Source organism: Carcharhinus amblyrhynchos, chromosome 32 (genome assembly GCF_965287045.1).
Source record: "Carcharhinus amblyrhynchos chromosome 32, sCarAmb.v2.hapA, whole genome shotgun sequence".
NCBI lineage: Eukaryota > Metazoa > Chordata > Chondrichthyes > Carcharhiniformes > Carcharhinidae > Carcharhinus > Carcharhinus amblyrhynchos.
The window spans coordinates 13,753,934-13,781,335 of record NC_137355.1 but is presented as its reverse complement, the minus strand read 5'-3'; the positions used below and the strand labels follow the sequence as shown (position 1 = coordinate 13,781,335).

General features: G+C 45.1%; 1 protein-coding gene across 1 annotated transcript in view; it reads right to left on the bottom strand.

Moving 5' to 3' along the window:
* hcn4 (hyperpolarization activated cyclic nucleotide-gated potassium channel 4) overlaps positions 1-27,402 on the bottom strand; it is a 312,987-nt gene that overhangs the window by 7,323 nt on the left and 278,262 nt on the right. The window contains exon 7 of the mRNA XM_080216165.1: positions 24,925-25,089. Coding sequence (XP_080072291.1) covers positions 24,925-25,089 — 165 coding nt within the window. The remainder of the gene's footprint in view (positions 1-24,924; positions 25,090-27,402) is intronic.

Sequence of the window (27,402 nt, the reverse complement as noted above, 5' to 3'; positions counted from 1 at the left end):
ATCTACTAATTAGTTGCAACATGCTAGCAAATCCTTTGTTCCCCGGGGAAATTTTTACTTTCAGCCATTCATTGGGTGAAAAGAAAATTATGCAAAGTTTTTCTCAATCTTTATGGCTCGATCCAATTATGTGTGGTGGCACAGTGGTTAGCACTGCTGCCTTGCAGTGCCAGGGACCCGGGTTCAATCCCCTGCTAACCACCCCTCCCCCCAACACCAATGGACAATTTATCATCACCAATCCATCAAACTTGCACATCTTTGAACTGTGGGAGGAAACCGGAGCACCCGGTAGAAACCCACGCAGACATGGGGAGAATGTGCAGACTCTGCATAAACAGTGACCTAAGCCAGGAATCGAACCCGGGTCCCTGGCGCTGTGAGGCAGCAGTGCTCACCACCCTGCCATCATGCCGTGCTGAAGAAATATGAGAGGCTTATTTTTAATCTGGGCCTAGTGCAGTGTGCTGGAGTTTAATGAACCTTTTGGAATTGTTGGGTGGAGCCTGACAGACAGGTCAAGTGGTACTTTGGAACAATTTTTTTCTTAAAGCAAAAAAACCTATAGTTTCATTTTGTCAGAAGTTGTCTGGATTGTAGACTGAAAGTAATCTCTCTCTCTCTCTCTCTGACCTTGGTGTTGAAAATTCTGCTGTTGCTGGTTGCAACCTAGAAGATAGAGGCAAACAGCGTCTTTGTCCCTACCTTGAAGCATGCTGAAAGTTCCAGATCGGGAAAGTCAAGTGTTTTAAGTCATCATAGAACATAGAACAGTACAGCACAGTACAGGCCCTTCAGCTTTTGATGTTGTGCCGAGCTTTGTCTGAAACCAAGTTCAAGCTATCCCACTCCCTATCATCCTGGTGTGCTCCATGTGCCTATCCAATAACCGCTTGAAAGTTCCTAAAGTGTCCGACTCCACTATCACAGCAGGCAGCCCATTCCATACCCCAACCACTCTCTGAGAAAAGGAACTACCTCAGACATCCCTCCTATATCTCCCACCATGAACCTTATGTTATGGCCCCTAGTAACAGCTACATCCACCCGAGGAAATAGTCTCTGAACATCCACTGTCTCTATCTCCCATCATCTCATAAACCTCTATTAAGTCGCCTCTTATCCTCCTCCGCTCTAAAGAGAAAAGCCCCAGCTTCCTCAGCCTTTCCTCATAAGACCTACCCTCCAAACCAGGCAGCATCCTGGTAAATCTCCTTCGCATGCTCTGTAATGTTTCCACATCCTTCTTATAGTGAAGTGACCAGAACTGCACACAATATTCCAAATGTGGTCTCACCAAGGCCCTGTATAGTTGCAGCATAACCCCACGGCTCTTAAATTCAAACTCCCCTGTTAATAAATGCTAACACCCTATAGGCCTTCTTCACGGCTCTATCCCCTTGAGTGGTAACCTTCAGAGATCTGTGGATACGAACCCCAAGATCTCTCTGTTCCTCCACATTCCTCAGAACATCCAAAGGACTAATTCAGAGGAGGTGTTAAAAAGCTGCAAAATGCAGTATCACATGAACATACTTGCTTTCTGTGCCAAGTCTAGAACTGGGTGTATGTTTGTGGGGTTGATCTGACCTGGGACAGTATACTTAGCTGTTAATATTATGTTTTCTTTTGTAATTGGTAAAAGTTATGCTAATTTTCTTGTTATATGCTCTTAAATAAACCTTGTCTGATAAAAGCTCCCTTGTGGGTCACTTGATCATACCTGGAGTAAACATCTCAAGCTTACCAGCGCCTACATCAAAAGTGCACGTCTTATGATCTAGGTTGACTTTGTAAGACACCTTGGGGGTTCTGACCTGGGTCGTAACAAATGCTTCAAACAGGTATAGAATCATAGAATCCCTACAGTACAGAAGGAGGCCATTCAGCCCATTGAGTCTGCACCGACCACAATCCCACCCAGGCCCTGCTCCCCATAACCCCGCACATTTACCCTGCGAATCCCCCTTGACACTAGGGTCAATTTAGCATGGCCAATCCATCAAAGCAGCCAGAGTGCATACAAGGTGGCCTGAAAACGCACCCATAAAACAGATCTGAAACTCTCCCAGCTACACACCGGCCTTTCACTTCAAACAGAAAGTGGTAAAATACCGCCCACAGAATCATAGAATCCGGACAGCACAGGAACAGCCATTTTGTCCCATCGAGCCTGCACCAACAACTATCCCACCCAGGCCCTATCCCTGTAGTGCCAGTCCCCCTGAAACTAAGGGGCAATTTAGCGTGGTCAATCAACCTAACCTGCACATCTTTAGACAAAAAGGGGCAATTTGGCATGGCCAATCCACCTAACCTGCACATCTTGCGATACTAAGGGGCACTTTAGTATAGCCAATTCGCCTAACTATGCAACTTTGGACAGAAGGGTGAAATTTAGCATGGCCAATCCACCTGATTAGGTATCTTTGGACACGAGGGGGAAATTTAGCATGGTCAATCCACTTAATGTACACATCTTGGGACACGAAGGGGCAATTTATCATGGCCAATACACCTAACCTGCACATCTTTGGAAACTGGAGCAGTTGGAGGAAACCCACAAGGAAGAAAGTGCAACCTCCGCACAGGCAGTGACCCAAGGCCAGAATCGAACCCAGGTCCCTGGCGCTGTGAGGCAGCAGTGCTAACCACTGTGCCACCAAGAGCCACAACGTGGGATAATTGGTGTCAGTTGGTTTGCTAATGAGTGTACTTGACATCTGGCATCAATTAATTTCCCAACTGCGGGAGGCTGATGTATGGTCTCTCTGGTAAGTAAGCGAACCTTACTTCCTGGTGCAGTGGGCTGCATTAAATTCCACCCCACATTTTGCAGGGGAGGCCAGCATTAAGAATTATTGTTCACACATTAAAAAAAAATTAATATTAATGAACCTCCCTACCAGCACATATTTGGAATGCGAGTCAGATTGTTATTTAAAGTACTCCAGATGAATAAGAATTACTCAAAGTGGTTAGCTGATCACAGAGGTCGAAAATATTGACACGATTACATTAATAATTCTGCCTGTGTATAAAAGGTATGTGGACATCCCGATTCTGGGTTGTACTTACATCGTTAGTTCAAATGCTTATTAAAAATAAACTTAACTCGGTTTAAGACTTCAAAGAACACGGAACGCTTGCCTACTGAATAAACAAACTGTTCCGTATTTGTCATTCAGCTCTCTGAATGCTGTTCCAAAATTATAATAGAGAAATATTACTTCACAGAAAATGATGGGACTGCGGCTCTTTAATATTTATGAAATTCCACCTTCCCTGACCCAGAAATAAATCAGCATTTTTTATCCATTTATTCACTCTATAGCTCGCGAACAAGGGAGAGGGGTAAATTCACTAACCACGGGAAAGTCCGATTCTTCTTTATAGAGGGAAAAAAGTCAGCCACAATAATCCAAAACAAAATTATTTACCCGCTTGGCAAACCATGGGTTAATAAATACAGTTCTAAAGATTAATTATTAGTGCCACAAGTAGGCTTAACACTGCAATGAAGTTACTGTGGAAATCCCCTAGTTGCCACACTCCGGCGCCTGTTAGGGTACACTGAAGGAGAATTTAGCACAGCCAATCCACCCAACAATTTTTAATTGATTTATTGTCACAAGTAGGCTTACATTAACACTGCAATGAAGTTACTGTGAAAATCCCCAATTTGTCACATTCCAGCGCCTGTTCGGATACTCTGAGGGGGAATTTGGCGTGGCCAATGCACCTAACCAGCACGTCTTTCGGATGTGGGAGGAAACCAGAGCACCCGGAGGAAAGCCATGCAGAAACAGGGAGAATGTGCAAACTCCACACAGACAGTGACCCAAGTAGGGAATCGAACCGGGGCCCCTGGCGCTGTGAAGTAGCAGGGATAACCACAGTGTCACCGTGTTGATCCTTCATGAAGAACAAACACCTTACTGAACTTACTAATTGTCCGAGCTCCTTCCCTCAGGAGGGTCAGACTTGTATTGTGTAAACGGGTCAGAGAAGGGTCACTAGACTAATTCATATAATCATAGAATGCCTACAGCGCAGAAGAGGCCATTTGACCATCAAGTCTGCACTGATTCTCTGACAGGACATCTTACCCAGGTGCTTTCCCTCGCCCTATCCCTGTAATCCCACACATTTATCTTGGCTAATAGCATCCGATTTTCACAACTTGATTCAGTGAGGTGCAATTTAGCATGGCCAATCCATCTAACCTGCACATCTTTGGACACTAAAGGGCAATTTAGCATGGCCAATCCATCTAACCTGCACATCTTTGGACATTAAAGGGCAATTTAGCATGGCCAATCCATCTAACCTGCACATCTTTGGACACTAAGGGGCAATTTAGCATGGCCAATCCACCTAACCTGCGCATCTTTGGACACTAAGGGGCAATTTAGCATGGCCAATCCATCTAACCTGCACATCTTTGGACACTAAAGGGCAATTTAGCATGGCCAATCCACCTAACCTGCACATCTTTGGACACTAAGGGGTAATTTAGCATGGCCAATCCAACTAACCAGCGCATCTTTGGACACTAAAGGGCAATTTAGCATGGCCAATCCACCTAACCTGCACATTTTTGGACACTAAGGGGCAATTTAGCATGGCCAATCCAACTAACCAGTGCATCTTTGGACACTAAAGGGTAATTTAGCATGGCCAATCCACCTAAACTGCACACCTTTAGACACAAGGGGCAATTTAGCATGGCCAATCCACCTAACCTGCACATCTTTTGACTACGGGAGAAAACCAAAGCATCCAGAGGAAACCTACACAGACACGGAAAGGATGTGTAAACTCCACACAGTGACCCAAGCCAGGAAATGAACCCAGGTACCTGGTGCTGAGAGGTATCAGTGCTAATCACTGTGCCACCCCCTTTTTTTTGTGCAATGGTTTGAGGGATTACTCACTGAAATGCCAGTTGCACAGATATCAAAAGCAGCCCGTTTGATAGTTTAAGACAGAAAGTGGATGCTGAAATGGGAAAGGTGCAAGATAAATAAACCCGCTCGCTGGATCCAAGGGGGTTAATGGAACAACACTGCCCTTTCACCAGCAATGCTGTAATGTTCAGGTGGCATACCGGCAGTGAGGGTCGCCCACGGTAATCAATTCTAACAGCAGTCAGGAAAATGGATTGCCTCGGCCTAATTAATAATTTATAAAGCGTTTGATTGCACAAAGTTACAATCGTGAGAAATGAAATGTCAGATGGTGTTAAAGAACACCTGTTAGAAGGGAAATAGAAGCTCCGAGTGGGTTTTAAATGCAGCAACCCAAGTCACACATTAATAAATGGTCTGTTGTCACAATTAATAGCGAACAAAAACAAGTTTGGACATTTATACAATCCCTACAGTGCAGAAGGAGGCCATTTGGCCCCTCAAGTCTACACTGACCACATACCCACCCAGGCCCTATTCCTGCAACCCATATATTTACCTTAGCTAGTCCCCCTGATACTAAGGGACAACTTAGCCTGGCCAATCAACCTAACCCGCATATCTTTAGACCTTGGGAAGAAACTGGAGCCCCTGGAGGAAACCCACACAGATACAGGGAGAGTGTGCAAACTCTGCACAGACAGTCACCCGAGGCTGGAATTGAACTAGGGTCTCTGGCGCTGTGAGGCAGCAGTGCTAATCACTGTGCTACCGTGTTTACACAGGCCCTCCCCTCTCCTCCCCTCCCCACTATCCCTGTAACCCTCCTTATTTACCAAGGCTAACCCACGTGACCAGCCCATCTTTGCACAATAAGGGCCAATTTAGCATGGCCAATCCACCTAACCTACATATCTTTGTTTTAGTGCCATAATGTAATAGCATGTATTTATTGTCTGCTGTAGCTTGGTTGGTAACATTCCCCTCTGAGTCAAGAAGCTGTGGGCAAATAGGTGGAGTGACACTCCAGTACAGTACTGGGGAGTGCTGTACTGTTGGTGGTGCCATCTTTCAGATTAAACATCATACCAAGGCCATTTGTCCCCTCCTCCCTACTCCCTTAGGATTCCTCCCACAATCCAAAGGTGTGCAGGTTAGGTGGATTGGCCATGCTAAATTGCCCCTTAGTGTCCAAAGATGTGCAGGGTAGGCTGATTAGTTGTGGTAAATGCACAGGGTTCCTAGGATAGGCCCTGGGTAAGATGCTCTTTTGGAGAATCAGTGCTGCCTCGATGGGCCAAATGGTCTTTGACTGCACTGTAGGTATTCAATCGGTTCTATGAATTGATATTTCTAAGGGTAACTCTTGATGTAACACAATTGTAACTTTTCAAAGATGGTGATTTAAATCACATTTTCGGACAGTCCCTGATACGGAGCAATTGACCATTGGAAGTTTGCACTTCCTGGCTAATTGTTGTGCAATCCTTTCTGGGATTTGATTTATTATTGTCAGATGTATTAACATACAGCGAAGAGCATTGTTTCATGCGAGCTGTACAGACAAAGCATACCGTTCATCGAGAAAGAAAGGAGAAAGTGCAGAAAGTGTTGTGTTACAGTCATAGCTCGGGTGTAGAGAAAGATCAATTTAATGCGAGGACGGTCCAGTCAGAAATCTGATGGCAGCAGGGAAGAAGCTGTTCTTGACTCAGTTGGTACGTGATCTCAAACTTTTGTATCTTTTTCTTGACGGAAGAAGGAGAATGTCTGGAGTGCGTGGGGTCCTTGATTATGCTGGCTGCTTTTCTGAGGCAGCGGGAAATGTAGACAGAGTCAATGGATGGGAGGCTGGTTTGCGTGATGGATTGTAAGTTTCTTGTGGTTTTGGGCACAGCAGGTGCTATACCAAGCTGTAAAGACCAGCGGAGAGGGGGCACACAGAAGGGGGACCCCATTACCTGCCCGAGTCTGAAGCAGGCTAACGACTTACCAGGCTTTATACCCACTGCTGCCCTCCGCCCACCAGCTAGTAAACCGCAGCAGCACAGAACGAGAGTAACAGACAGAATTACAGGGCATGCTGCGCACAGTGGGAGATTTCTACAGTATATATTTGGGGACATCCCACAAATCCCTCCCCCTTACCTCTCCCTCCCCAAGCCTTGGAGTTCAGAAGAGACGGTTATTTATTTTTCTGTTAGAAATTGAAAAGGCGCTGGAGACAGAGTCGATTGTGCTTTTCCAAAGGTACAGGATCAGAAGAGAAAATAAATCAGAGGGCTACAGGGAGAAGCCACCGAGGGGAGTTAGCACTGGCCTCAAAGCACTGCATTACAAAAGTCTAAATCACAGGTCCTATCTCTGAAGGGGAGGCACTAATTCGATTTTAAACTAAACGGCATTAACACCATTGATTTTTTTTTAGCTCCTGTCATGCACTGAGCCAACCAAAGACAAGTTCATCCACAGTTCATTAAAAATCCGCAATCAATCTACCAGGTGCAGCTTCTCACTGCCCTGGGCAGACTTGAACCTGGTAAAGCTTCAATGTCATTGTCGGAATTATTTTAGCCTCTGTAACGCGAATTGTGAGTTAATTGATGAAAGACCGACCGCTGCATGCAATTCGGGTGTTCGGAACCTGGCTGCAACTGAATTAAGCAGCAACTCTTATTGTTAGCCAAGCTAATCCGAGCACCTCTGCTTCGCTGAGGATTTATTGAAAGGCATCGAAACCCATCTGATGTGCAGCAATACCATAAACCGCTAACCATTCAATCACCTCCAACACATTTAATCAGACCGACTGCTCCTTGCAGTGTACGGAAGGATTTACGCTTTGTTGTAGTCCCCTGCTGAGCTGACATTTATGATCCAGGGTCGGCAAGCTAGGAGCTCTCCCTCGCAGAGGAGACACAATACCGGGATTTGGGAACACGATCAGAAAAAGCGCGAACGACCTTCTTTCAAAAATGAATTGGATTGGAATTTAAATTTGGTTAAAGTTTAAAATGGAATCACATCGAGATTACAACGCGGAAACAGTTCTTGCATTCCTCATCTTGTTTCAAGAGTGTTAATTAGAACATAAAGGTGGCACGGTAGCACAGTGGGTTAGCACTGCTGCTTCACAGCTCCAGGGTCCTGGGTTCGATTCCCGGCTCGGGTCATTGTCTGTGTGGAGTGTGCACGTTCTCCTCGTGTCTGCGTGAGTTTCCTCCGGGTGCTCCGATTTCCTCCCACAGTCCAAAGATTCGCAGGTTAGGTTGATTGGCCATGCTTAAAATTGCCCCTTATTGTCCTGAAATGTGTAGGTTAGCGGGTAAATGCGTAGGGATACGAGGGTAGGGAATGGGTGGGATTGTGATCAGTGCAGACCTGATGGGCCAGATGGCCTTTTTCTGCACTGTACGGGTTCTATGCTTCTATAAGAACTAGGAGCAGGAGTAGGTGATCTGGTCCCTCGAGCCTGCTCCGCCATTCAATAAGATCATGGCTGATCTTTTCATGGAGTTAGCTCCACTTACCCGTCTGCTCACCATAACCCTTAATTCCTTGCCTTACAAACATTCAACAAGGTAGCCTCAAGTGCTTCAGTGGGCAGGGAATTCCACAGATTCACAATCCTTTGGGTGAAGAAGTTCCTCCTCAACTCAGTCCTAAATCAGCTCCCCGTTATTTTGAGGCTATGCCCCCTAGTTCTAGTTTCACCTGCCAGTGGGAACAACCTTCCTGCTTCTATCTTATCAATTCCCTTCATAATCTTATATGTTTCTATAAGATCTCCTTTGGTGTTGGTAGCTTGAGTATGTTTCCACGATTTGTCTGTGTGTGACGATACTGTGCTTTTAAGAAATGTATATGAATCATGTATTTTGTTTATTTTTACAATCTGTTCTAACCAGTGCCACTCTGTCTATAACCAACTTCCCCCATTGTTACTGCAGCAGTATAATTGCTAGCATGTTTGTTTTAATCTCAACTAATGTTGCTCCGTTGTTTTGAGCATTTCTCAGGGATTTTGCAGAGTACGGCTTGATTGGGTTAGTTGACAGAAAACATCAGGTAACTGTATGGAGCTAGGCTTACACTGAGAACTCAAGCTCGGTTGCAGATCAGAAATAAGCCGTGTCTCTCTCTGAATTCTGGAAACTGGGCTCTTCCAGAGACTAGGTTTATTCCTCTAAAGTTCTGCTATTTGAGTATATATCCTGCTCTGGAAATGTCTGTCTGCCTGTTTGTCCAGAGATGTTAAATGGCTAGAAATTTATTTTCCATGTGAATATCTTTGTTTTAGTGCTAATTGGTTCTGAAGAATGTCTATGGGATGCTGCCTAAATTTGAACAACAGAGATAGCTAGCTGTTATGAATTATTCTTTGTCATGTTTAAGTATTTTAATTGATATGTTATCTTTTTTTGTTATATTCTGTGTTCTTAAATAACATGTGTTTTGATAAAAGCTCCCTAGTGGGTCAAATGATTCATACCTTGAGCAAAACCTCTTACACCAAAATCAAAAGAAGAAGTTAGGATCTAGGCTAACTTTGTAATATCCTTGGAAATTCTGATCTGGTTCCTAACACATGTTGCACAGAGGAATTTGTGACTAGCGACACTTACTGTATTTTCAAATGGACTATGAAGTAAAGTTATTTTATTAGTCACAAGTAAGGCTTATATTAACACTACAATGATGTTACTGTGAAATTCCCCCAGTGCCACCATCTGGCACTTGTTCAGGTCAATGCACCTAACCAGCACATCTTTCAGACTGTGGGAGGAAACCGGAGCGCCCAGAGGAAACCCAGACAGATACAGGGAGAATGTGCAAACTCCACACAGACAGAGACCCAAGCTGGGAATTGAACCTGAGTTCCTGGCGCTCTGAGGTAGCAGTGCCAACCACTGTGCTAAAAGGGCAAATTTTGCAGCTCAGCCATTGCCTGTCACATGATGGTTTTTAACCATCCACTCTGGTGGGATTCCAGCCTGGAATGCATTGCCTTAGGTATGTGGTTTACCATTTCAGTGATCCATTTGTATTGGGCTGCAAGAGGAACAGTGAGGAATAGAATCTTGTCACACAGCAAGTGGTCCGGGTCTGGTTTGCACAGCCTGGCAGTGTGGTGGAGGCAGGTTCAACTGAGGCATTACTTGAATAGAAACAATGTGCAGGGATACAGGGGAAAAAAAGTCATCATGCACATTTGGAGAGCTGGTACAGGCATGATGGGCCAAATGGCCCCCTTCTGCGCTGTAAAAATTCTGTATCAGACACAGGAAGGCAACAATTCAAGAATAACCAATTATCTGTTATCAATTATAATAAGTCCTTGGAGGTAGAAGACCCTTCACCAGTGACCCTTTATTTACAATTGAACAGCAGTACACAGAGTGCTCGCAGTCAGCAGTCTACCTTCGGGAGTGCCAGAGGAACTGATATTCCTGATTAAATACAAGGAAAAGACTCCTCGATTGGCCCATCAATTGACTCCTTAATAAATGAGTTCATATTCCAATAGACCAAGGCATTACATCAATCCTTCTCATTTTCTTTTTTTTGCTCCATTGCCCTATGACTTGATAAGATTAGTAAGTTGCTGTTACTCTTGTCTTGTTACTTCACTGCTCTAGTATTGACCCAGCTCCAATGACGAAAGACCGTGGGGCGAGATTCTCTGGTCTCCAAGCCAGTGGTGAGAGGTGGCGTGTTTGCTAGCGGCGGGATTCTCCAGTCCCGCTGTCAATGGAAATTCCCTCCCCGCTGGCAGGAAACCTGTGGGCACAGCCGACAGGACTGGAGAATCCCACCAATGTGAACGGCCGGAGAATTCTGGCCTATATCTTTTCATTTCTATAGTCTAACTGGCCTCCTACTCCGGCCAAGAGCCAAGAACTTGTGGGAATCACCCTTTTTATCACTGATAATAAGTGACACTGAGCGTCGCAGGTCACACTTTGACAAAGTCTTTGGTACGTTTAGTCGTCGACACTGCCCAGTCATCTCCTCACAGCAAGCCAGAATTTCCTCAGTTCTTGCAAATCAAATCCAACATAGAATGACTTCTTCCTTGACCAATTTGCTCAAGTGTCTCTGCCACCATTGGCGCCTCTGCTGCTTCCACTTTGGCTGAAAGGAAATTGCCGGAATGATCTGCATTCCCCTCAGAACTTCCACGCTTATTTAAAACCTGTCAGCTTTCAATTAATTCTAATAACTGCGCTCGTTAGCGTGGCATGATGTTGACTGGATCCTGAGAGATACCTTTAACTTGTCAAAATGGCTTTGAACTTCTGAATTTATGACACACTGTTTTTTGTAGCTTTGGTTCTGCAGCTGTTCTGAATCTAGATTTTCTTTGGGGCTACACTTTTGATACAAGATTGTAAACTCTTGTTGAGAGGCACTTTGCTCACAAGAATTATTCCCTGATAGCTTAGATGGTCCACCTTTTCTTTTTATCCTTTCTTTTGGCACAAAGCACCAGTGATTGCTTCACGCCAGTTCCCAGATGCATCAGCATGTTATTAGTAATAGAGCCTCAGCTGCTCTACTTTCCCCTCCTTTCAAGATGTGACGACTTTATCCCCCTGGGGAGTGTTCAATGCTTTTCTCTAGAACGGAATTAATGCCTCCTCCACAGGCAGCCTCCAAGAGATGCTGAGTGACTCTTAGCGTTGGTGGATTATTTTGGACGGCTGTACAATCTATGCTCTGTCCTCCACCTCCATTACTTTGGCTTGTCCCTGTGTGATGATTACAGCGCTCATCTCTCACTCCACGTCTTGCACTGTTGTCCACCCCGGAGAAAACTACCTCCTTGTTATGGTGTCCATTAGCAGCTTTAGTGCTCTCGTGTACCTCCATACAATTTCCCTTCTTGTGCAATCCTTTTACGAGTATTTCCTTTTAGTCGCTTACAGTCTCAGTTGGATTAAAAAGTTTTTTGAAGCGATTCAGAAAAGGGAGGCTCTGTCTCACCTTACTCTTGGAACCTGATGAATCTCCAATCATTTTCTCTGTTTCTTTCGGGGGTCAAGGGATGTGGCAGGGGACTGAGATGGGAACAAGATACTGAATTTGATGAACAGCCATAATCATTACTAAAAACCATCTCTTGATATTCAATGGCATTATCATTACTGAATCCCCCACTGTCAACACCCTTAGCCAGACACTCAACTGGTCTTGCCAAATAAATACAGTGGCCAAAATTCTCCCCCAGAAATTCTGAGTGTCGAATTTGCATAAAAACTGGAGTAATTCTTGTTGTTTTTCTCAGTGGGAGTTCAGAGAAGAAACTCCCACACTCTGTGCACTGCACAGTCCAAAACCAGTGTGGATATCATTATAAACTAGGGTTGGGGCCTATTGGAGAAGCCGGCAGCACACCGCTGCGTGGACCACTGCGCATGTGCTGATCTGTCAGTGCTGAGATCGGTGAATGCACTGTGGCCACGCATTGACAGCCTCCCAATTATTGGCCAGCTCAATAACCAGTGGTAGTCTACTTCACCCCATTGTCCTGAATCCTTAGACCAAAGATCCTTAGACAGCAGCTTCCAAACCCATCTCCATCTAGAAGGACAAGGGCAGCAGTCACATGGGAACACCACCACCTGCAAGTTCCCCTCCAAGCCGCTCACCATCCTGACTTGGAAATATATCGGCCGTTCCTTTGCAGTCGCTGGGTCAAAATCCTGGAATTCCCTCCCTAACGGCATTGTGGGTCAAGTACGCGGACTGCAGCGATTCAAGAAGGCAGCTCACCAGCACCTTCTCAAGGGGCAACTAGGGATAGGCAATAAATGCTGACATAGTCAGTGACACTCATGTCCGATGAATGAATGAAAGGGAAATGAATGGCGAAACAGACTGAAAGGGCTGAATAACCTAGTCATAGAAACTAGGAGGAGGAGTAGGCCATTCGGCCCTTCGAGCCTGCTGTGCCACTCATTTCAATCATGATCAAATTCAATATCCTCATTCCCCCTTTTCCCCGCGCTCCCCCCCCCCCATATCCCTTGGTCCTTTTAACCCCAAGAGCTGTATCTAATTTTTTCTTGAAATCAGACAACATTTTGGCCTCAACTACTTTCTGTGGGAGTGAATTCCACACAGTCACTACCCTCAGAGTGAAGAAATTTCTCCTCACCTCAGTTCTAAAAGGTTTACCCCCTTATCCTCAAACTATGACCCCCTAGTTCTGGACTCCCCCAACATCGGGAACATTCTTTCTGAATCTACCCAGTCTAACCCTGTTAGAATTTTATAAGTTTCTATGAGATCCCCTTCCACTCTTCTAAACTCCAGTGAGCACAATCCTAACCTACTTAATGTCTCCTCATATGACAGACCTGCCATCCCAGGAATCAGCCTGGTAAACCTTTGCTGCACTCCCTCTATAGCAAGGACATCCTTCCTCAGATAAGGACACCAAAACTGCACACAATACTCCAGGTGTGGCCTCACCAATGCTTCTATTTTTATGTTTCTATCCATGGTAAGGGGCTAGTGTTCCCTACGTTAGACAGAATCATGGTTATTACTTACAGCAAATGTGGATATTCTAGCTTCCATCCATGTGGTAGAAAAAAAATTAAACTACTACAGCCATGACTGTTAAATACTCGTTATTAATTTGACCCAATGTCTCAGCAGATTGAGTAACATATCAATTGTGTCACACATTTCTGTTGCTCCTCTTGTTTCCAATGCCAAAAGCTAAAGGGTCTGTATACGTGTATGCAGATAAAGGAAAGGCAGAATAACAGACTATCTAATGTGACATTGGCCAGTACAGAGATTGAATCTGAGATTCAATCTGAGAATCTGAGATTCAATCTCCAGTCCCCGTTGAGATATGTGCTGTTGGAGTAAAAGTGAGACGCTGCCAGAGGGAATCCCAAAATTAGAAGATACAAGATGGTTACCTGGTACAAAATAGACTCTGTGGAAAGACATTAAAATGTGCTGACTTAGGCATAGACATTGCACAATGAACTAACCTTTGAGCTAAATCCTATTATTGTCTAATTACTACAGAACAGACAAAAAAAACCAGACCTTGAAGTCCAGATGATCAACTTAGCTTAAGATAAAGTGTAACCGAAACAATAAGTTTTGTTAACGAGGTCAGTCACTGCTAGGGGGGGGGCATAATTGGCTAATGTAATAACAGCTAATGCCTTTACTTGTCGACTCTTTGAAATGTATAACAGAAACTCAGCTGCCTTTTTTAAAATTGAGAAGGTGACTGCGAGCACTGCGGAGTGCCAAGCACTTCTCCCAAAGCTTTGTCCAAAAAAACTGCGTGTTGAATCTTTAAGTCTGACTCTGAGTGGTGATTTCCCACGGCAGTGTGAGAACCCAAAAGCACAACACCCAAAAGCAATTTGTATTTCGAAGAAGGCTTTGTATAAACTATGGGTGGGATCTTATGGCCCAGCGGGCACCAAGACCAGAAATTCCCACCCAAGATCAACAGATCTTTAAATGGTCCGCCAGATTTTCTGTCCTGCCCCTTATGATTCCTGCAGGACCAGAAAATCTCACTCCCTGGAGCAAACTCGCCTGTTCCGCCTGCCACGAAAATCAGAGCAGACGAGGGCCTGAACCTGCAAAGGTCCGCTGATCTCACGTGGGACTTTCTGGTTTAGGGGTGAGTACAGCTGAAAAATTCCACCCCATGTCTTGCTTTCGGGTGCACTGAGGGAGAATTTAGCATGGTCAATGCACCTAACCAGCACGTCTTTCGGACTGCGGAATGTGGAGTTGCCGACATTGGACTGGGGTGGGCACAGTAAGTAGTCTCACAACACCAGGTTAAAGTCCAACAGGTTTATTTGGTAGCACAAGCTTTCGGAGCGCTGCCCCTTCATCAGGTGAGTGCTTTTGGGAGGAAACCAGAGCAAACCCAAACAGACACGGGGGGAACGTGCAAACTCCACACAGCCAGTGACCCAAGTAGGGAATCGAACCGGGGACCCTGGCGCTGTGAGGTAGCAGCGCTAACCACAGCGCCACCATGTTGATCCTTCATGAAGAACAAACACCTTACTGAACTTACTAATTGTCCGAACTCCTTCCCTCAGGAGGGTCAAACTTGCATTGTAAGCGGGTCAGAGAAGGAACACGAGACTAATTCGTATAATCATAGAATGCCTTCAGTGCAGAAGAGGCCATTTGGCCCATCGAGTCTGCATTGATTCTCTGACAGGAAATCTTAGGCAGTGACCCAAGCCAGGAATCGAACCCAGGTCTCTGGTGCTGTGAGGCAGCAATGCTAACCGCTGTATCACCGGGCCGCCCTTGGGCTGGCGCAGACAAGATGGGGCGAACGGCCTCACTCTGTGCTGGGGCTTATCTGTAGTTCGATGATGACGTGACAGCAACTTGTAACCGGCAAAGTCAACTTCAGTGAGAATGATGAACCTGCCTCGGATTAGACTGCCTGGAGACATTGAACTCGAGCGTTGAAGTGGGTATAAAAAGTACTTCAATCAGGAACATCGGGCAGGTAATTCCGTACAAATGCGCAATTTAATGCAGCTCAGTATTAAATGTAAAATTGTCAGAGATGCACTGAACTTCAGAACAAAAACACATTCCGATTAGTCAGACAGAACCAGTATCGTGGAATTAGCCAAGTAGAACTGTATACACTAGAAACTGGATTAATATTTATCAAAAACAAATTCAAATTAAAGCTACTACAATATGAAACAATTCCTTTCTCTGAGAATTTGTTTAAAAAAGTCTTTTTTTTCTGTCAGCTACAATCCTAGGGTAGATTCATAGAGGTTTACAGCATGGAAACAGGCCCTTCGGCCCAACTTGTCCATGCCACCCCCTTTTTTCAAAACCTAAGCTAGTCCCCATTGCCCGCGTTTGGCCCATATCCCTCTATACCAATTTAACAGTCTCAGATAGAGACAGTTGGACAGTTTGGAGACTTGCATCTTAGAATTCAGCACAGAACAGATGGCATTGTACTCATCTCCTCTTATACATTGACGAATTGCCATTTCCATTGAGTTGGATGGAACTGAATATGTATGTATTGTGATAGCGACTCTCCAGGCTGAATACAAATGTGTATGCCACTGATACTTAAGTTAAAGTTTATTTATTATTGTCACAAGCATTAACACTGCAATGAAAGTACTGCAAAAATCCCTGAAACCAAAAATGCTGGAAAATCTCAGCAGGTCTGGCAGCATCTGTAAGGGGAGAAAAGAGCTGTTGTTTTGAGTCCAGATGACCCTTTGCCAGAGCTGACGAAGGGTCATCTGGACTTGAGACGTCAACTCTTTCCTCTCCTTACAGATGCTGCCAGACCTGCTGAGATTTTCTGGCATTTTTGCTTCTGGTTTCAGATTCCAGCATCCGCAGTAATTTGCTTTTATCCAGTGAAAATTCCTGAGTCACCTGTTCGGGCACACGGAGGGAGAATTTAGCATGGCCAACGCACTTAACCAGCACGACTGTGGGAGGAAAGCAGAGCACCCGGAGGAAACCCACGCAGATAAGGGGAGAACGTGCAAACTCCACACAGACAGTGACCCAAGCCGGGAATCGAACCTGGGTCCCTGGCGCGGTGAGGCAGCAGTGCTAACCAGTGTGCCACTGTGCCAACTTATGGGATACTTACACAGGGTCTTGGGAGGCCCACTGTTCCACCTGCTACCTCACCCAAAACAATTGCTATCCCGCAAGACCATAAGATATAGAAGCAGAAGTAGGCCATTCAGAGAGACCTCAATGTCCTCATGTATCAGTTGCTGAAGGTATGTGCACAGGTGCAGCAGGTGCAGCAGGCAGTACAAAAGGCAAATGGTATGTCTGCCATCATAGTGAGAGGAGAATGGAAAAATGGGAGAGGGAGAAAGAAGGATGATAAAAAAAAGGATGAATGAGATGGAAAGAAAAAACAGAATGAAATTAAATGAACGGAAATGGGGTGAAGGAGGAGGGGAGAGTTCATGGTCTGAATTGGTTGAATTCAATGTTCAACCTTCATCCCAATTTCCATTTCATGGAGTCATAGAGGTTTACAGCATGGAAACAGGCCCTTCGGCCCAACTTGTCCATGGCACCCTTTTGTTTACTACTAAGCTAGTCCCAATTGCCTGAGTTTGGTCCATTTCCCTCTATACCCATCTTACCCATGTAATTGTCCAAATGCTTTCGAAAAGACAAAATTGTACCCACTTCTACTACTACCTCTGGCAGCTTGTTCCAGACACTCACCACCCTCTGGGTGAAAAAATTGCCCCTCTGGACTCTTTTGTATCTCTCCCCTCTCACCTCATTCCATTCTGTTTCCCCCTTCATTCATTCTCAGTGGATGGGATTTTCCAGCTGCGCTAGCCCCAAAAGTTGGAAGATCCCACCCAACGTCAACGGGACCTTTCCATCGTCCATTCCGATTCCTGTAACGGGCGGGATGGGGAAAATTTCGCACAGAGTCTCTGGGTGAAATTTTCCACCTGTTCATGCCGGTGGGATTCTCCAGCCCCGCTGCAGTGAATGGAGATTTGGCTGAGTGACAAATTCCTCACACTCGCTTGCAGGGAAGTGAATGGCCTGAAAAGTCGGGCCTCTGTATTTTTTCCCATTAGATGTGCAATACAAACCATATTGTTCTACTTATGAGCATAAAGAATCGAATAATGAGGAATGTTACACAACCTTTTCTCCAGAGAGACATGCGATCCACCTGAACACTGAGTAATCATTTCAGAATTTGGTTTACTTTCTTACAGATGCTATTCTCTATTTAGTGTAATCATAGAATTCCTACAGTGCAGAAGAAGGCCATTTGGCCCATTGAGCCTGTACTGACCACAATCCCACCAAGCCCTATTCCCGTAAACCCAAATATTTGCCCTGTTAATATGCGGGTCAGGTCAATTGGCCATCATAAATTGCTCCTTAGTGTTAGGGGGACTAGGAGAATAAATATGTGGGGTTACAGGGATAGGACCTAAGTGGGTGTGTCGCCGGTGCAGGCTTGATGGGCCAAATGGCCTCCTTCTGCACTGTAGATTCTGTGATTCTATGATTTATCTCCCCTTGACACTAGGGTCAATTTAGCATGGCCAATCCACCTAACCCGCACATCTTTGGACTGTGGGAGGAAACAGGAGCACCCTGAGGAAACCCACGCCAACACGGGGAGAGCATGCAAACTCCACACAGACAGTGACCCGAGTCAGGAATCGAACCTAGGTCTCTGGTGCTGAGGGGCAGCAGTGTTAACCGCTGTACTGCCTTCTTTGGACACCAGGGGGTAATTTTGCATGGCCAATTAACCTAACTGGCACATCTTTAGATTAAGGGAATGAGGCTGGGTGTTGACCCTGGGTAAAATGCTCTTTCAGAGAGTCGGTGCAGACTCAATGGGCTGAATGGCCTCCTTCTGCACTATAGAGATTCTGTGGTAGAGGGCTTGCTTCAGAGCTGTATGGTGAGCAGATGATGTTCACTGGAGCTTTTAATGAGGAGATTTTACCCCCAATAAATAAAGGCAAAATCGCCATAGTCCCAGATGACCATAGGCTCACTCCCCACTTTGAGGGGGAGACCTGGCTGGTGGTGATTTAACCCGAGGATACCTCAGGTGAGCAGCAAGGCTGAGGAGGCCTTCATGAATAACCTCAGCCGGTGCAGGAATCAAACCTGCACTGCTGGTGTCACTACACGTACACAAAGCAGCCATCCAGCCAACTGAGCTAAACGGGGAGGAGATCCAGAAGGGAATACTGGAATTATGGGGTTATGGAGATAGAGTGGGATTGTTGTTGGTGCAGGCTCGATGGGCCAAATGGCCTCCTCCTGCACTGTAGGGGATTCTATGATTCTAAGAAGCAAGTGTCCGTCCTGCACTATAATATCATGGTGAAAGAGTGGTGAACCATTGGAATGTCTTTTGTTGCCAGTTTGGCAAAGGGAGCTTCACTTGCATAGAGAACGCTAAGAAAATGGCTTTATACTATTCTTCTCCCCACCCCCCAATTCTTTTAGTGAGCACATGGAAATCAGCAATGTCATCATGACTGGAGTGTTGCAGTAATGAGGTTAGGCATTTGCTTAACTTACGACCAGTATCCAAGCCTAGACTGCCTTGGTCCCTCGATAATACTACTGTCAAGAAAGTAGGCTATTATTATTAATTTGTGTCCTCACAAGGCAAGAAGAATAAGTCCAAAAAAATCTAGAACACTGCACAGATAAACTGTGCATGCCATTTTCTATCCAGTTTGATTTTGAATATCAAGTCCATTAAGTTGAAAGATGTTTATAATGGGAAATGAAACATTTTTCTACTGTTGTTCAGTCATAGAAACCAGAAGCAGAAGTAGGCCATTCAGCCCTTCAAGCCCATTTGATGATGGCTGATCATCAATATTCTAATCCCACCTTCTCCTATATCCTTTGATCCCTTTAACCCCAAGAGTTCTGCGTAACTTTTTGCCGCAGAAGGCTATGGAGGCTGGGTCACTGAGTGTCTTTAAGACAGAGATAGATAGGTTCTTGATTAATAAGTGCATCAAGGGTTATGGGGATAAAGCTGGAGAATGGGGACGAGAAAAATATCAGCCACGATTGAATGGCGGAGCAGGTTCGATGGGCCAAATGGCCTCATTCTGCTCCTATGACTTATGGTCATGGGAGCAGAACTTATGGTCTAAGAGCTATATCTAATTTCTTCTTGAAATCACAAAATATTTTGGCCTTAACTACTTTCTATGGTAGTGAATTCCACACATTTACCACTCTGAGTGAAGAAATTTCTCCTCACCTCAGTCCTGGATTTAACCCTTATCCTCAAACTATGACCCCTGAGCTCTGGACTCCCGTCAATCCCACTTTACGATAAAGGAAGGCTTGCATTATTTTTCACTACTTATTACAGTGACCCAAGCTGGGATTTGAACCTGGCTCCCTGGAGCTGTGAGGCAGCAGTGCTAACCACTGTGCCACCGTACCGCCCAACTTTGAATTGGAAGGTTTGTGAAAAAAAAGCACAGGACAATATCAACACCAAGATTAATATTAATGAATTGCTGATTTAGTGGCAATGAGAAAAGTTCTGATAAAAGTCTGGATGGTGCAGGGATTGGATCACAGGATATGGGAGAAGAGTCAAAAGCTATGGCGCAAGGTTAAGTGATGCAGGGACAGGAGTTAAAATTGCACGGTGTGCGGGTTTAGCACAATCTTATAATTTAAAATCAAATCAAACAAAAAAAAAACACTTATCCAACCATTTGAATTAAGCAATGTGAAACGCACAGCAAGCTTAATGCAACATTTTCAAGCTGTCAGGAATTTTGAATGAAGGCGGCACGGTGGCACAGTGGTTAGCACTGCGGCCTCACAGTGCCAGGGACCCAGGTTCGATTCCCAGCTTGGGTCACTGTCTGTGTGGAGTCTGCGCCTTCTCCCCATGTCTGCGTGGGTTTCCTCCCACATTCCAAAGATGTGTGGGTTTAGTGGATTGGCCATGCTGAATTGAAACTTCATGTTAATAGTACTAGACTGTGTTTCTTCCCAAATCATCCTTGGGAGGCAGTCACGGATGGTGTTGCCGCTGGACCTATTAAGCCAGAACCTCGGCTAATGTTCCAGGGACCCGGGTTCGAATCCCATCACGGCAGATGGTGGAATTTGAATTCAATAAAAATTCTGGAATTAAAATCTAATGATGAGCATGAAATTATTGTCGATTGTTGTAAAAAAGAACCCACTGGTTCATTAACCTCTTTTAGGGAAGGAAATCTTCCGTCCTCACCTGGTCTGGCCTACATGTGACTCCAGAGCCACAGCAATGTGGTTGACTCTTAAAAAAAAATGCCCTCAGGGATGGGCAATAAATGCAGTCTCAGCCAGCGATACCACTTCCCATGAACAAATAAATAAAAAAGTCTTCTGGGGAAAGCACTGTTTCATTTGGTGGCACAGTGATTAGCACTACTGCCTCACAGCACCAGGGACCCGGGTTCAATTCCCAGCCCTGGGACACGATCCGTGTGGAGTTTGTACCTTCTCCCCGTGTCTGCATGGGTTTCCTCTGGGTGCTCCCGTTTCCTCGCACAGTCTGAAAGATGTGCTGGTTAGGGTGCGTTGGCTGTGCTAAATTCTCCCTCAGTGTACCCAAACAGGTGCCGGAGTGTGGTGACTAGAGTATTTTCACAGTAACTTCACTGCAATGTTAATGTAAGCCTACCTGTGACTAATAAATAAACTTCAAAAAAAGCACTATCCTGTGAATCCACTAGGGAAAATCTGTGTCTCCAATGCAACACAGCAAAGGTGGAGAGAGAAACAAGAACATGCAGGAAAAATATATACAAGAGTTTAGGAGACTTGCAAGAATTTAATGCCCAGGATTGTATCCAAACAGCAAAGTCAGATCGGAGGTCAGAGGTGAGAGGTGAATCATAGAATCCCTACAGTGCAGAAGGGGGCCATTCGGCCCATCAAGCCTGCACTGACAATAATCCCACCCAGCTACTGCCCCCTTAACCTCACATATTTACCCTCCTGATCCCTGGGTCAATTTAGCATGGCCAATCACCCTAACCTGCACATCTTTGGACTGTGTGTGAAACCCACACAGACACGGGGAGAACGTGCAAACACCACACAGACGGTCAACCGAGGCTGGAATTGAACCCGGGTCCCCGACGTTGCGAGGCAGCGGTGCTAACCACTGTGCCAATGAGCTGCCCCTTTGTTTGGTACTGCTTGCGTTGATGGAGCAGTTCCATCCTGCTGAACCGGCGCGACGGTTTTCCGTTCCCTGTTCGTCAGCGGAACGAGAATATATTTAGTCAAAATGTCTTTGCAACTGGATGCTATACATAGTGCTTTAATAAGGCTTAACGCTCTGAAGGGTTCTAATTAGCCTGAGGGAAGCAGCATTTGTTTTCCTGTGCTCCTGTCATCGTTACTTCAGGAAGTGAGATCTCAACCTCTGGCGGTATGTTGTTGCTATTAGGAAAACATTTGTTTTTTTTTCACTTACAGAAATTCTACAGCGCACGCCAGCTCCGAAAACACTGTTGGGTGATTCAGGCATGGCCAAACCAAACTCCTGATGTCCTCTTAGAATGGCAGAGCTTAATCCTTTCATTTTAAATGTGTTAGCCTCTGTGTTAAAATAGCGGACAACACGAACACATCAAGTGTTCGCTCACTCATATCATTAACAGCATTTTCTCAGCTGCTGACTGCTCTACTAAGGCGAAAATATCTGTCAGTTAGGAACAAAATATAGGGAACATGAAAGTGCAACAGTAAATGTGTTGACTAGTGTTAAAGAGATAATAAAAACAGGCTGAGCTTCCATTTCAATATCATCTTGTTGCAATGATGTTACATCAGCTGCAGAATTCTACCGTAGCCCATCTAATCTCGGGACACTAACGGGCAATATGAAACGGCCAATTCTGTCTGTGTAGACTCTGCACGTTCTTCTGGGGGGAGCACTGTTTCGCTCAGTGGCACAGTGGTTAGCGCTGCTGCCTCACAGCGTCAGGGACCCGGGTTCGACTCCCGGCTTGGGTCACTGTCTGTGCAGAGTCTGCACATTCTCCCCGTGTCTGCATGGGTTTCCAGTTTCCTCCCACAGTCTGAAAGACTTGCTGGTTAGGGTGCACTGGCCGTGCTAAATTCTCCCTCGGTGTACCCGAACAGGCGCCGGGATGTGGCGACGAGGGGATTTTCACAGCAACTTCATTGCAGTGTCAATGTAAGCTGACTTATGACACTAATAATTAAACTTAACTGAAAAAGCCAGAAATTATTTTTTTCCCCACAGACACTGACTGACTTACTGAATGGTTCACAGAATTACAGAACACTACAGTGCAGAAGAGGCCCTTCAGCCCATTGAGTCTGCATTGTATTGACACATGAAAGGCCCTGACCAGCCCACCTAATCCTATTTCCAGTTCATTTGGTTTAGCTCAATTGGCGCTGGATGGCTGATGCCAACGGCACGGGTTCAATTCCTGTACCAGCCCTGGTGGTTCATGAAGTCCCAGCAGTCTCAACCTTGCTCCCTCGCCCGAGGTGTGTTCATCCTCAGGTTAAAATCAGCTCTGTCCTTCAAAGGGGAGAACAGCCTCTGTCCAACTGGAACAATGCGGACTTTACCTCACCTACTGAATATTTTCCAGCATTTTCTGTTTTTTATTTCGGATTTCCAGAACATTTTGCATTTCTAAGAGGGCAAAACTTATCACTGGTGTGGGAAGTTGCCTTCCGAGAAAGTTTAGGTGGTTGAAAATCTCGCAACTATGAGTCAGCGATTGCAGTTACAATCTCAATAAATCCGCATAATTCATATTAAAATACAGCAAGAGTTTTTTTTCCCCCACAGTAAGCACCCCTGCTAAATCACTGTAAGCATCTTCGGAAATTCTGACAAGTAGCAGATTAGTTATTAAAATTATAATGTTCCAAGATTTCAATTATATTGTCAAATTTACATGCCTTCCCCCTGCTCTCTGAGGGCTGTTCCACTGATTAGGTCACAGGCTGACTCTCAGTCATTCTTCCATTATCTATTCAACTCATTACTTCATTCAGCCAACACAAAAAAAAAGCAAAAGGGCAACATAATTTTGGCAATTAAAAAATGAAAGGTCTAGATTCAAGGTTGCCAACCTTTGAGCGCTGCCTGAATTGAAAAGAAGTTAAGTAACGGATTTAAGGTTGTTAAAATTACACGCCATTGATAATAAAACGTTCTCAATAACTCACCTCTTCAAATTGATATTAGAACATTTTTTAAAAGTGATTTTCACTTTTGTCAATTCTTGTTACTGCAATGTGATTTTTTTTGCGCTGTGTTTCGAAATGTACTGATTGTTAAAGAAGTAAAGTTTATTTATTAGCCACAAGTAAGGCTTATATTAACACTGCAGTGAAGTTACTGTGAAATTCCCCCTAGTCACCACACTCTGGCGTCCGTTCAGGTCATTGCACCTAACCAGCATGTCTTTCACACTGTGGGAGGAAACTGGAGCACCTGGAGGAAACCCACGCAGACACAGGAAGAACGTGCAGGCTCCACACAGTCACTGTCTGTGGGTTTCCTCTTGGTTCCTCTGGTTTCCTCCTACGCTCCAAAGATATGCTGGTTATGTGCATTGGCAATTCTCCCTCAGTGTACCCAAACAGGCGCCGGAGTGTGGCAACTAGAGGATTTTCACAATAACGTCATTGCAGTGTTAATATAAGCCTGCTTGTGACACTGATAAATAAGCTTAAAATAACTTTCCTTTACAATACTTCCAATTCCCTGCACCCTCTCTTCTTGTGGTAGCCTTAATGCCTCTCCTGCGTTATGTTCCCAATGTTGGGGAAGTCCAGAACGAGGGATCATAGTTTGAGGATAAGGGGTAAACATTTCAGGACTGAGGTGAAAAGAAATTTCTTCACCCAGAGAGTGGTGCATGTGTGGAATTCACTCACACAGAAAGTAATTGAGTCCAAAACATTGTGTGATTTCAAGAAGAAATTCGATGTAGTTCTTGGGGCTAAAGGGATGTGGAGGGGAAGGGGGATCAGAATCTTGAATTTGATGATCAGCCATGATCAAAATGAATGACATAGCAGGCTCGAAGGGCCAAATGGTCTACTCCTGCTTTTAGTTTTGATGTTTCTATGGAAGAGGTAGTGCTGGGGTGATATTGCTACTTATCCAGAGACCCAACCAATGGTTCTGGTTCAAATCCCACAATGGCACGTGGTGAAATTTAAATTCCATTAATTAAGCTATCCAGTATTGAAAGCTCCTCTTGGTAATGGTAACCATGAAACTATCATCAATTGTTGCAAAAAATCCCCACCCCTTACATGTGACTCCAGAGTCTGGTACCTCTCCTGTCACTTTTCTAGGTGTCCTTACGGAAGTCAAGGTGACAGGCTACAGAAACTGTGGATGAAATGGGGTGTCCGCCACTCAAACGGAATGAAGAAGGAGATTTACCTATCCTGTCGAGTCTGTCCAGAGCCACTGTTTCGAAGGCACGTCTCATCATGGGATACTCCTCCAACACTTCATTGAAGTGGTCTACAGAGAGGGAGTACAGCCTACAGTAAGTGTCGGCACGCACACTTGCTGTTCGACGTCCACGGGTTAACAAGCAAATCTCTACCGAGAGAGAGAAAGAAAGAGCGACGTATTAAACAAAGAAGCAAAGAACAGAGACAAGTACAGCAGAGGAACAGGCCCTTCGGCCCTCCAATCCCGTGCTGATCATGCTGCCCTAACTAAACTAAATAAAAACCTTCTGCCCTTTCCGACCATATCCCTCTATTCCCTCCCTACTCATGCACCTCTTCAGATGCCTCTTAAATGTTGCTAATGTGCTTCCACCACCTCCTCTGGCAGCGCGTTCCAGGCACCCACCACTCTCCGCACGAGAAACCTCCACTGAACATCACCCTTAAACTTTCCCCCTCTCACCTTGAACCCTTGTAATTGACACTTCCACCCTGGGAAAAAGCCTCTGATTGTCCTCCCTGCCTATGCCTCACATAATTCTCTAGACCTCTATCAGGTCTCCCCTCAGCCTCCGTCTTTCCAGCAAAAACAATCCCAGTTTATTCAACCTCTCCTCATAGCCAACACCCTCGAGACCAGGTAACATCCTGGTGAACCTTCTTCGCACCCTATCTAAAGCTTCCACATCCTTCTGGTAGTGCGGCGACCAGAACTACGCAGAATGCTCAAAGTGTAGCCTAACCAGTGCGGTCTATGATTTCACGCCCTTGTTTCAATCTCCCACAAGGCATCGTCTGAATCTGAATTCTTCTGAATTGGCCAGAATTCCCTGCTTTGGATAAAATCTGAATTTGTGATGCATTCACACTGGAGTTCTAACCTTAATGTGAAGTCCCTTCACTGTGGAACAACTGCTGTTCTTGGTGCCAATCCCTGAAATCACAGAATCCCTACAGTGCAGAAGGAGGCCATTCAGCCCATCGAACACACAGTGAATTGCCAAAAGAGCATCCCATCCAGGCTCACTCCCCGACCCTGTCCCTGTAACACTGTGCATTTACCATAATTAATCTACCTAACCTGCACATCTTTGGACTATATAATGCCCTATCCCCATAACCCATGTATTTACCTATAAACTTACATATTTACCCCACCAATCCCATCTAACCTACACATCCTTGGACACCAAGGGTCAATTTAGCATAGCCAATCAATCTAACACCCTACATCTTTGGACTATGGGAGGAAACCAGAGCACCCAGAGGAAACCTGCGCAAACACAGGGAGAATGTGTAAATGCTGCACAGTTACCCAAGGCCAGAATCAGACTCCCTGGCACAATGTTAACCACTGCGCCACCGTGCTGCCCTTGGGCCTTGTCTGGGCTTGATGTGGCGCTGGACTGAAACAGGATGGAAATGGCTGGAATTTTGGCTTCACATCTGACTTTGGTTTGTCACAAAGTGCTAAACACACAAAAGCGTGCCATTGTTTCAAGGTCAGGGCTAAAGGTAACCAATAGACTGCTGATAGACTAGAGAAATGCAATGAACTGAAGAGAAGAAATATTGGAAGCTATTGAAGACACAAACCTTGAGATAATAAATGTTCCCAATGAGTTGGGGAAGGGGGGAGGCATGGTGACACAGTGGTTAGCACTGCTGCCTCACATCACTAGGGACTTCCTGGCTGGGGTCACCTGGGGTCTGTGTGGAGTTTGCACATTCTCCCCATGTCTGCTTGGGTTTTCAGTTTCCTCCCACAGTCCAAAGATGTATGGGTTAGGTAGATTGGCCTTGCTAAATTGTCCCTTAGCGTCAGGGGGACTAACTAGGGTAAAAGTAGAATGATAGGGCCTGGGTGGGATTGTGGTCAGCGCAGACCCGATGGGCCGAATGGCCTCCTTCTGCACTGTAGGGATTCTATCACTTTTTTGTGATGGTGAATCAATCGTTGCCGAGCTTTCAGCAAAGTGACAGCAATTAGATAAAATAAAATACAAAATGTAGCAGAACTTAGTTGAAAGTCTTAGTTACCGGAGCATCTTGCAGCTATGTGTTTCTAGGGCTCTGGCTCATTTAAGCCTGTGCTTTTATTTCACAGTTTTATTCATTGTTGATTCTGGTGAAGATAAAAGGATCCCAATCCACCGGCCTGTTATCTATTCATTCAAGCCATGGGAGATCTTGCTGAATAAGGCAATTCATATTTATTCACATTGTGCACAGTCCCAAGAGCCGAGAACCATCTCTTTATTTACTGCCATTGTAATGACTGCCTAGGAACCAAACCATGGATTAACACACGTCCCATTCATCTCCTCATTTATACACGGAAATCACCAATTTCTTCTTCATTTTCTCAATGCATCCAATCTAATGCATTGCAATTATCTGTTGTTACCACAGTACTAAGTACATATTAAGTTCACCCTGTGCCAGACCTCCCCTTGTGAAG